Below are 12610 nucleotides of genomic sequence, written 5' to 3' on the forward strand. Positions count from 1 at the left end.
TCTGAAAATTGACCAGATACTGTTGTTGTTCCTTTGTTTGACTTCCTGCCCGGCTTGACACATTCGTTCGCGGCTCACGCAGAAAATAGACCAGACGCCGAAACGATTGCTGCAGGGCCGCGGCCAGCATGGAAGACACAATCAGTTAACATGGGCACCGAAAGGAAACTGGCTTCGCTTCGAGGCTATTCGCAGCACTTCCGCGGGCGGTGTGGCCCTGCTGTTACACAGAAAAACTAAAAAAATTTGAAAGGGTCTTTAAAACTGTCTCCTTTTCTTAATCCTGTTGAGTCTAAATGACTGTATAGTAAGAATGAGGTTGTACTCAAAGTGGTACTGTATTGCCATGAATAATTGAATGATTTGATTTATCCAAGGACTACAGCATGATTTCAGAGAAAAAAGTGTTTTATTTGCTGTCAAACTGATGAAAAAAGGTTATGAAAAGAAAGTCATAACACAAAAAATATGAATTTCAGGCAAGGAAAACTCTGCACCTCCTCATAATCAAATGGCAGCAGAAAACAGAAACATAACGGGACAATAAAATATTGTTAACTAATGATCAAAAGGTGACAAGACAATGATTTGAGGTGACCAGTCCCATTTTAAAAAAAAAGAACAAGAAACCCCTCACCATTTTAGCTCATTTAAACTGTGAACCCCCATCCATTATAGCCTCTTTGTCTTTCTGTATTTGTCATAACTCTGACTTAATTCTCTTTGAAAAAGAAATATCACTAATGTAACCCAGGACAAGAAAGCCAAGATACAGAAGGAAGGGCACCTTGTATTTGTAGGACAACTGCAAGTAGTTAAATATTCATGCAACTTTAGAAACATCTCTGGTTAGATCTCTAGGCTAACAATACATTTTATCCTTTATGAAATATCAATATGATTTTCCACATTGTGATTAAAGTTTTTCTCCATGTAAATTAACAGTTAGTATATTCTGTCATGAAATACGCTGATAAACCATATGTTTAGTCTGTACAGTAGAAGTACTAAAAATTACAACTGTCATGGTATATGTACAATTTCCTACCTACAAAGTACAACAGCTAGCATGTAATAAAATATGTAAACAAATTTCCTGTTTTTTGACACAGTTGACTGTGACAGCAGATAGAATTCACACTTTCAACATTTGATTTATTTCTGTATACACATTTCTTAACAGTGTTGTAGTACTGCAATTGTCTTCCTCCTGGCACCTCAGTAGAAAAAGAGAACGACAGGCAACAAACTTACATACAGTTTTGCAAAGAGATAAAACCACCATTGGCTGTGCATCAATAATGGACCTTTTTTTTTAGACATTGTTTTGTCCAGTTTAAATTTTTGAAGGGTTCAAAAAGAGGGCCTAAGTTCTGATCTGATAGTGAAGAACTGTTTGGCATTAATTATAAGAACATGGTCAAAGTTGAACACTGCATACTGGAAATTTACTGCACTGGACTTTACTGTAGAATTAGGATGGCATGCACTTTACTATCAGTTGCTTTTTACGCAGAGAACCCATCACTTCTATTCATTAAGTGAGTCTCACTGTCAAACAATGAGAATAATTGTGGTGAATCAGATGCCAGAGCAAATAGATTTTAGGAGATCTGCCGATGGCAATTTGCTCACTTTGTATCATTTTATCCACAGACATAGTTTTCTTCACTTGCTGTTGTTTTGTCATTTTTTCCCTTTTGCTTAAAGCAAAAATATGGTAGACACCACACTTGTGTTATGTATAAACCATAAAAAATTCTCATAGTCTGATACAACAAGAGTCCTTTTTTTAACCTTTACAATAATGGTGTGCCTGACCCCCTCTTGTTAACACTACTTACATGCTGAGAATGTATAAGATTATGAGCCTTTTGTAATTAACAATTTTACAAAAAAGTTGTTTCAATGCCAAGGATCACATAGCTCTAAAAGTCACTTAGGAGAATGATGTAGCTATGGAATATTTCTATACTGATAATGTCTCTGACCAGATAGAAGAGTAAGTTCTCTAAAACTGCTATTTAGCCTGGTCGTTATGCTTACAATAGTAAGTGTGCTTTATATTACAGTACATATCTTCAGTTCAACTACTCAGCACAGTATAGGATTATTCAAGTTCCATGTTATACCATCATTTGTCATAGCTCCTTGCAAGGAAACTGGTAAGTAAATGTTCTCTTAGTGCTTTCTTTCTTCATTCTCTCATGTTCACGAAAGTCTCACAGTCACACATAATACTCCTTGTCCTTATTTTTTTGTTTCTTGTTGCTGCCTTTCAAGCTCTGCTGTTTGTCCTTCATGACAGCGCCATTGCTCTGCACTGCTGAGTTGGTTATGTAGTTCCTGCTCTCGTCCACCTGGTAGGAGCCTTCATCCCTGTTCCTGTACTTATACATGGCATACAGAAGGATGAGGATGCACAGGGCAGCGGCCGCGACTATTCCGATGACCATCCCGGTGGTGCTGCTAGATTCACGGACCACTTCCGAGGGCCCTGGAACTCGCCTGACGCCCGGCTCTGTGGGGAGTGCTGTGGGTATATTATGGAACATTGGGGAGGTTATTAATGGGCCCCTCAGCTTGGTGCTGTCTACCTCAAAGGATGTGGGCAATGGAGCAACACTAGGACGGGCTGGGGTTTTAGCTCGCGGTTATTCATTTGGTCAGCCGGCTGCTTGGCCGGAACATTGTGGAGGGCTGCGGTGGAGGCAGAGGTGGCGGTGGTGCGGCTCTGGTCGGCGGTTAGTGGTATGGCGGTAGTGGTACTCCTACCGCGTCTGGAGATTGAAGGTTTGTTAGGTCTAAAAGTCTTGGGCGTGTGAGCTTTGTAGCCACCTTCAAAGCTTGACGTGGATAAGGTCTTATCTGTTACCAAGGAGAAGGTCGTGTAAAAATCTTCATCATCAGTAGGGGGCAGGTTAGACTTGAACGCTTCCCCAGAGCCATACCCCGATATCACCAAGCCATCATCATCACAATCATCGCTGCCTCGGTCCGACAAGCAAGGTACCCCCGCCTCAGTGGCCTTGGACAGGGACTCTTTGGTGGTCTCAATAATGGTGAGGAGTGGGTGGTGGGTTGAGGGAGTGGGAATGAAGCTACAGAGGGGTGCGCTAATGGATCCTGAAGTACTGGGATGACTAATTCAGCTCCTAGGGTTGGACAGAGATAGGCAGTCATGAAAGATGGCAGCAAGTTGTTTTTTTTTTGTTTTTTTTTTGTTTTTTTAATGAAACACACTTAATTAGATGCTACTGGATAGAGCAACAAAACAGGCGACAACAAAACCCAAACCAAAATCTTGGCATATCAATTTACACCTCTTTAATCAAGACAAAAGAAAGGAAATAGGCATACACTGTATGTAAATTTCAAAAGGCTTAAGAGGTGTGCAAGGATGAGCCAGAAATTGAGCAAAGTTTGCTTTAAATCCAGTGTGCTTTCTATGGTTAAGTAATTGGTTCTTTCTCAATATCATTTAAGTAACTTTTAATGTAGAGTGCAATCTTGAAATGTAAAATGGTAAACATTGTTTTGCTAAATGCAACTAAATGAAAGTGTGTTCAACACTGTAGTCACAATCAAAAGGTACTATAATCACTATTAATCCTATTTTTCCCACTTTTTAAATAAGAAGGAAATCTCCTAATACTAAAAAAAACACAATTCATTTCACAGCACATTAATTAAGATGAAATTAATGGTATTATCCAAACTACAGATTGCTATTATAATAGAAATGACAGACTGACAGCAGTGTCATTGCTCAATGACTCTCCAATCATCTTAAACCTCTTGAGTAATTATGGAAAAACAGAAAATTGCGGTCATAGTTCTACAACCTTTCTCAGACACAGAACTGTTCTGGAGGAAAGTGATCTCAAAGTCAATCTTCAAGCTAAATTTTAGTGAGAGGAAACAGGCAGTTTGTTTGGGCATGTAGTCACCTTTGTAACCACCAATAGTGAAGATGGAACTTTAAAAAAAACAAAAAAAAACAATAAGAGAAACATTAGATAAATTCTCTGCAAACCATTTGTGGAAAGTAAATATCCAAAAATTTGCATTTTGTCACTACCAAGAAATGTGTGTATGTTAGTTTTATCAGTGTTTGTACATACAAACTTTTCTAGTTGCTAATTTACTGTATCAGATAGTCAGGTTCACATTTGTGCAAATTTCATGAAGGGTATTCCAGATAGTGGAGAGAGATTTTGTCACAAAACAGAAAACACTAATCATGTACGTTTCATTTACCTGTCATCCAAATGTTGTTGGCATTAGGCTTGGTTCATTATGGCTTATTTTTATCCAACAATTCATGACTCTGTCCTAAGAACAGCTCTGTGACCAAGAAAAAGCTGTCCAGCTCCAATGACTTTAAGTTTATATAATGTCAATGGCAGAGCAAAGTCACCTGAATGCTCAACCTTTGTGAAATATGTACTCTATTTGCCTTGAAGGCTTTGGTAGACTGCTTGTTAAACAATTTGGTCTCAATGTCTTTTTCTGTATTATTTAAAAACATGATGTAACATGGAGGCATGGTTAAGCAACCATGCCTCCATGTTACATCATGTTTTTAGAGTTGAAACCCTCTTTAACAGAGCTTGGCTCAGTAACTTATCCAACACTGCAATTCAATAACAACAAAAGGCTTCAAATGGCCACATTTCTTACACTGTAATTATGTTGCTCTGTCTTTGCAGAGTCTTCATGAGGTGTTAAACAACTTCAGTTATAAAATACAATTTGTTCTCTATTCCTCTATGCCACAGCACGGCATAAAAATGGGGTTGGGGTTTCGGGATGTCTGTTCGTCTGTCTGTACATCCGTCCCATTTTCCCATGCGATATCTCAAGAATGCCTCCAGGTAATATCGTAAAATGTGGCACAAATATCCTCTTGGACTGAAGGACAACCTGATTAGAATTTGCTGGTCCAAAGTCAAAGTTAAAGGTCACTGTGACCTCACAAAACATGTTTTTGGCAATAACTCAAGAATTTGTATGCTAATTATGACAAAATTTCACACAAATGTTTAATAGGATAAAATGATTAAGTAATGACATTTCATATCCAAAGGTCAACTTTACTGTGAGACTACAACGTTATGTAAAGCACTCTTCTAGCTCATCTACTCAATGCCATAACTCGGGAACAGAAGGGGAGACATTTGGTCAGATACTGAATTGGTAACACAAATCTTGGGTGTCTACCTTGAAACTGTTCTGAGTGCTTATATCATCTATGATGCCAGGTTGAAGATGTGGTTGAAGCATCCACGTTTTTAGTATGTGTGGATTCTTTGCAGCAACATTCATAGTTAAAGCATTGTCTGCTGTTGTGGGTGCATATGAGTTTGGAGAGACATAGATTTAAACTGCAACTTTTTATGTGATGTTTGCATCATGATCTTCAATGCCAAACAGGACATTTAAGCAAAAATGAGCAGATATTCTGGTGACAAGGGCACTTTTTTGGGGGAGAAGTTCAAAAGAAGTTGGACTCATTAATCATGGAAATGTGATCTCAAGCAGGTATCATTGGAGTGAACATTCAGAGTGCCATTGACATTAAAAGTATCCACTGCCATCAAGCATGTGCATACTTCATCTTTGATGCACATTGTGTATCAATTAAACTGTAATTTAATTCACAAATAATTACAAACACCAACATATACATTCACAAACACAAATCTCTGTGGATCAAACAAATGTCGTTTTATTCTATAATTCAAACAACAAAACACTATTAAAGACTCATTTATAAGATTCAGTTATCAATGTCTTCAGTATGATTGGAGATGCAGTTTGTAAGCTTTTAGACTACCTATTTCAAAGAGATGTTTGTAGTAGGTTGGTAGTACATGTAGCACTGTGTTCATATAGAGTACCACTCAATGATGACTAGTGAGTCAGCCTATACTATAGGACTTGATCCTATTGAAACAAGTGGTGTATCATAGGATTTCTGAGTTGATTATTGTTTTTGATTAGTTTTGAACAGGAGTCATTTATATGAGGAAATTCTACACTTGTTAGACAGCAGTTTAAAACTAGCACCCACCTGTTTTCATAAGATTGGTGTTTCCTACAGGACTAAATAATTCAGTGATGTGAAACTGTTTAAACTGCGACATGTAGCACCAACTATGTTTATTCATCACTTTGTGTTTAGGGTGAGATACACAAGAATAAACATTTTGACATGCTCCAATCACCACATTTTACAAACTGCATCTTCAAAAAAATGTCAAATGGAGTGTAAACATACATACTGTATATCGTCAACTTACATCAACAAATTGCCCGCATGATTTAGGCATGAAGAAAAGAATTTACAAAGGAAAAGTTGTGTAAGAATGTTGGATAGCCACATGGTACCGTTACAGATCATTTTATTCATTGTAGACTGTGTTCTATCTTAAAACACGACGGTACAGGGAGGCAACAACACATACATCCACAACACATAACATAAAAATAAACACCATAATTCTGTTTTTTATGTTTTGTTTTTTCCTTGTAAATAATTTGTTTTTACAAAAAATTGTTTTCATTCCAATAGACTTCAATAGTATCTAAAATCTATTCATGTTACAGTTTTTGCTTTAATTGTAATTTGATCTGTAGAATGGATGGATGACTTTATACTCTAATATCTCTAAAGACAAGGGAGAAGGTGAAGAAGGGGTGGGACCTATGAACATACTACATAGGAAATGAGGGTGATGAGGGTGACAGTGTAAGTCAGTTGCCATGTCCATGTAAAGGCAGTACGAAGCGGTCGGGCGGCATTAGAGCTTTTGGCTGTAAGGAAGGGATGGGGATATACAAACAATGAGCAATATACATGCCCATCTACAGAAAAGAACAGAAGAACTCTAACACTGACAAATCTGACAAACCCTAAACTGCAACTTCTTAGCCATGCAATTCATTTGTTTTTTGTCTTACAATCAAAATATTATTCAGCAAAAATTAATTTGTTTTGTAGATTTTTTTTTTATTTTTTATTTTTTTAAATGGAAGATATGTGAGAAGTGGATCTGAAACAGCTTCACCTACTAATTTGTGGGCTTTTGCACATAGTTTTTTTTGCACAAAATGCCTCAAATTGAGTTGATTGTGCAACTGTTTTTATTTTTCAAACTTTTACTTTTTTATTTAATATTTGCCAGGAAAGCATACTGTAGGAAATAAAACACACAAGTTAGTCACTCAAGTAGTTCCAAATCTCCCCCCCCCACCACCACCACAAAAAAGAAACGTCTAATAATAACAAAAAATATTTCGCACTTTGATTTAAATATTATCTGATTGACAAAAAACAAAAACAAAAATAAAAAAACAAACAAACATACTTAATAAGCCAAAAACCATAATCAGAACCAAAATGGCAGAGATCAATTGGATAAATACAAAAAAAAATATGACCTGTTAAAATTATCGAATGAAAATGTTTAGATGAAAGAACAAAGCCAAAATTTTGCACACACTACAACCAGGTGCACACAATATAAAACAGATACTGCTGAGAGAGGCACTCGACTGGAGGTCGGGCTCCTCTCTCATGCATTTCTCAATAACAAATCTATTTGTAATGTTAGTCTTGAAACATGAACCGGCCGTGCAGTCTGGGTCTACATCAGAGAGAGATGGTACTGGCTGAGAATGGGTTATTATTATAATTTCTCGGTTTAGTATTAGTCTTACTGCAGGATGTTGATGCATGCTTAAAGTAAGTTGCATTTAGGGAAAGTAGAAAAGAAACAACACAGCAAACTGGGAGCAGGTAAGACTGACCAATGGAAAATTGTGTCCCAATCCCTTACTATAAAGAGAACTGAGGTAATGTAACACTTTGTACTGGCAAGAAACAACATGCGATACTTATGATACAACATGTATGCAGACAGATGTCAGTGAATTCTGTATGCAAACTGACACGTTTGAGTATACATAATTTTGTCACTTTACCAGTGTGGACAACACCCCCAACCCCCAGCCCAGCCCTAACCCCCACCCAAAAGACAAAATCTGGCTAAAATTAGTATGTAGTATGCAATTGGGACACAGCTCAAGTTTAACAAATAGCAGTGAGGAAGTGGAGCAAAATAAAAACACCAAACATATATTAATAATATTTTGTCATGTACAATTACATGAAATGCTATTTATTTGGAACTGAATTATGATAAAGAGTCAAAAGACACACTTAAAGCTGATATCCATAACATTGTGAATGTTGTCGCCCTGTGCATTGGTGAAAGGCAGAAGTGTAAACTAAGGTACCAACTATTGACGTTACTGATGGAATTGGGCTGTTGAATTAAATAAAAATAAAAACATGTTATACATGACACCTCCATTGTTGGCACTGTCGAGCATGACAGGTGTGAACCAGCAAGCAATGGCAAGCTAATTTGTATTTTTCAATTGCAGTTTATAGTAGGCATGATCGCATGTAAAGTCACTCTCCACTCAAAAATGTTTTTTTCTGTTGTGTATGTCTAACATCATGTCTGACCTTGACTACACTGATTTCAATCCGTGCAAGGTTTGTCACTAGACAAACATTCACATTCCTGTACTGAAGGAGGCGATGCCTGTCCATTTCCCAAAAATCTGAGATTCAAACATATCTCAAAAAGCCTCATATTAGATTAGATTACATCACTAATATGAAATCCAATCACTGTCTATGGAAAACACATACAGATTTCAACCCAACATGTAACGCTTATCTGTTAAATTTTTTATACAAAAATAACAGTTAGAAAATGTATTCATTCATTACCTGTAACTGCTTATCCTATTCACACAGGGTTCACACTGGACTGTGAACTGTTATTGTCACGCATTGTTGTGTCTGTGTGTGAGTGTGTGGCTCTGCTCGTCTCTCTGTTTAGACAAAATTGACAAATATGTGGAAGTATGAGATGCATATTCTAATATCTATCACAGTCAGGTCGTTTTTATCATATTTGGTCCACACTTTATAGCATTTACAAGATATTTACAAGATTTTATATTTTCTTGCCAGATAATACTGGCTCATGGAAAAAAATAGACCAGACGCTGAAACTACCACTGCAGATTGCAAGCTGGCCGGGGTGCTCGGCCAGTGTGAACAGCCCAATCGGTTAACATCAGCGCCAAATGCAAGCGGACAGCACTTCACAAATCTGCGCTTCCGCTTCCATTGTGAACCCAGTGTCAGGGTCATGGGGGACACAGGGCTGACACATAGGGACATTCATGCTCATAGTCACACCTATAGGCAATTTAAAGTCCCCAACTAGCCTAACGTGCTTGTCTTTGGACTGTGGGAGGAACCCAGAGAAAACCCACGCAGACATGGGGAGAACATGCAGCTCCACACAGAAGGGCCCCAACCGGTCGGGTTTGAACCCAGAACCCTTGGTGTGAACATAGGTGGAAACCCCCTCCCCTTCTTTGGAAAAACGGGGAATTGTCCCCCCCAATATATCATTTGAGGAAACTATACTATTTTAAACTATGCTGCTTTGTGCCAATTATATACGCAACATGATGCATTTATAACTTTAAAAAGAGTGCACAATGGTTTTGGCCATGTCTGCATACACCGGCACACAGCAGCACTCCACAAGACTGACTGTGGATCAGTGAGAGTAAGTCAGAGTAGAGGAAACTGAGCTCCAGTAAGTAACTACTTTGCAACAGTTCACTCAAAACAAGAGACATGTCAGACACCTTTATTTACTTCTACTTTTCAACAGAATAAAACACATTACCAGTTGTAACCAGACAGCATTTTGTTCACTTCATTACCTCGCAGTTGAATCTTCAGTGTGAATGTAGCAGTCATACAAACAGCATATTTAAGTTGTCCTACATTCAGAGGCATAATTACTCAACTTGTTTTGAGAGAAGCCACAACAAACACGTTTTGTATGAAATATTTTTGTTTGATTTAGTGGGGTTGTTCATTGAGGGATTTATTCTGCCTATAAATTTGCATTTATTTATATTCTTGTGAAGCACTGTAGCAGAGATAAAAATGAGTGACACTTATTAAATGACCACATAAGTATATGATGACAAGATAAATTCAAACAAACTATCTTCATCGTGATTTTCAGTCTTTGTAATGAGAAAAATATTTGATGTACATTGTCACTTACTAGTCATTCTTGGTAATACAGGTTGAACATAAAAATCTTTATATAGGGGCTACGGTATTGCTAAGGGATGCTGTTCTAAACATTATTATTACTTTTAATATAATTATTAAATACCTTTAACCATGCCAGTTCCATTTATATGTGTTACAAAAGTAAATTTGACTGCAACTTTGTTGCCACCCCCAGCCCCTCCCCAACCCCGCAAAATTGCTCTTGAGAAATATTTCGGTTTATTGTCCCCCCAAACAGTGAAATGGAATTTCCGCCCTTGGCTGTGAGGTAACAGTGCTAACCACTGCAGGAAACTGGAATTTTAAAATTAATTTTCTTTTTTTTTTTTTTGTCAGATAAATATATAATTTAGATTTTGGAGTCATTTTTCTAATTTTCCATTTGTGGAATGCTGGATTGAAAAACAGAAAACTGAAAAATCAAAAATTGGGGTTTTTATTCCCATTTGTATGTTGGGCTGCCTGAGAGGGTGGGCTCTAAGTGCCAGACTCAGTAATTGGTGTCACACCTGGATTCAAGGATTACATCCAGTCATAACTAAGCGCAGATGCTGTTGTTGTAGCTGAGTGTCCTTGGTTTTTCACTTTATGTTAACATTTGTCAGAGACGCCAACTCATTTAGAAGACTTTGTGTTTATGTTAATACATAGCATATAACTTAAGAGCTCGAATGAATTTCCCATATAGCCCAGGATTAAAAAGCTAAACACACTAGCCTGTGTAACTCATGTTAGCCTTGTTATGCAGTGTTCAGCTTGGATGCATGTTTCTGTAGCCAAACAATGTAACATTAGATCCAGAGGTGGAAGACAACTATTGTACTCAGATCCTTAACTTAAGTAAAAGCACGAATACAGAAACATTAAAAACACCCAAGTATCAGTCCTGCGTTAAAATTCATACTTAACTAAAATTGTTTGTACTTTAAGTAAAAGTACTGATTTGTTACCTCTGACTGAACTTTATATTATATGACATAATACTAAAGCATCAGTGTGTAAGCAGCATGATACTGTTGTACCTGCTTGAAGTGGAGCTAGTTTTAATGACTATTACACACTGCTTTTTGTAAGATGCCAAAAGCAAGAGGTTGGAAACCATTTGCTTTGTGTTCTATTTTAAAAGCTTGTTATATCATCCATTGTGTCAAATCTTAATCTAATAAGCAGGCAACTGCACAGATAGACCCCATATGATGCTCAAGCACCTGCCCTTGTGGCCTCTGACTAGATAACTGCCCTATTCACAATTTTTTTTTTTTTCAATTTCTTTAAATAATCTTAGATTTTAGTTTTTAAATTTGCCCCATGGCATCAATTTTCAATTAAATGTGTGTTGTATGCCCAACAACTGCAACTGAGTCAAGCCTCTGCCCGTCCCTCTTCAACCTACCTCGCTGTCACAGTCACCACAGTTAACGCACACAAGTCGAGCGGTAATGATAGTGTTTGCTCTAAACCTTGGCATTGTTTGTCACTGTTGTGAAATCAAAGAAGTATTAAAACATCTTAATACAACTAGACTAAATTAGACAATAACCCACTATTAAGCTTAACAACAAGTAAGCTGGCCTGGCATTAAATTACACCGTCTCCCTCCAAATCTGTGGCAGATTCAGGTTCACCAACTGCCAAGTGCGAGCGAAACTTCACGTGTCTTCATAAACCAAAGTCAGCCTGAAATAATGTTTACATCCCCCACACCATGACTCTCATAATTCATTTACAGTGTTGGACAAGCTTCTATCAAAATGTAATTCATTACATATTACTAGCTACCTTCATTTTAAAGAAATAAGTTACTTTACACGTATAATATCTGTGTTTAATAATGCATTTCTTACACTACTTTTGCGTTACTTGACCTCAGAAGAACTAAGAATGATTAAATAATCTAGACCTCTTTAAATAAACCTTGGACACAGGGACAGGCAGGCAGAGGATCATTGTCTGATAAATTATGAGACATGTATCAACATTTGTGGGCCTATCATATGAAACTCAATATATAAATGCTGAGCAAGGTCACTATGATGAGCACAAATTAATTGGGAATTGGGAAGACCCACCTGCCGGTTCCCAGTGTGCCAATCAGCTACAACAGCTGACCCAATGCAATGCAATGCAATCTGTTCTCTGGGATTCTTTAAGAATATTTCAAACTTTTTTAGAAGATAATTATCAATAAACAATAAATGTAGAAAGAAAATGTGCATTTGTAGTAGCTGCTAGGTGTATTTGTATAGACACCTAATATTTAAGCGAGACAGACACTTACCCTGCTTATGACTGTGCACAAATGTACCATACACTGAGGCCTCAAGAGCCCCCCAAGTGTCAGCAGACACATAGAAACTTCCTGGCAGGTCGCACTTTGCAACCACTAGGCTCAGACATAGACTTCGGAACTAGGGGTGCGGG

The 12610-nt window shown here is 37.5% G+C and overlaps 1 protein-coding gene across 1 annotated transcript in view; it reads right to left on the reverse strand.

The window, feature by feature from the left end:
• Positions 1 to 505: 505 nt before the first annotated feature.
• Positions 506 to 12610, reverse strand: part of nrxn3a (neurexin 3a) — a 634542-nt gene continuing 622437 nt past the window's right edge. The window contains 3 exon segments of the mRNA XM_050061947.1: positions 506 to 2620; positions 2623 to 3102; positions 3105 to 3155. Of these exon segments, the coding sequence (XP_049917904.1) occupies positions 2229 to 2620; positions 2623 to 3102; positions 3105 to 3155 (923 nt within the window). The 3' untranslated portion in view covers positions 506 to 2228.

The sequence above is a fragment of the Epinephelus moara genome, chromosome 14, assembly GCF_006386435.1.
Source record: "Epinephelus moara isolate mb chromosome 14, YSFRI_EMoa_1.0, whole genome shotgun sequence".
In the NCBI taxonomy this organism is placed as follows: domain Eukaryota; kingdom Metazoa; phylum Chordata; class Actinopteri; order Perciformes; family Serranidae; genus Epinephelus; species Epinephelus moara.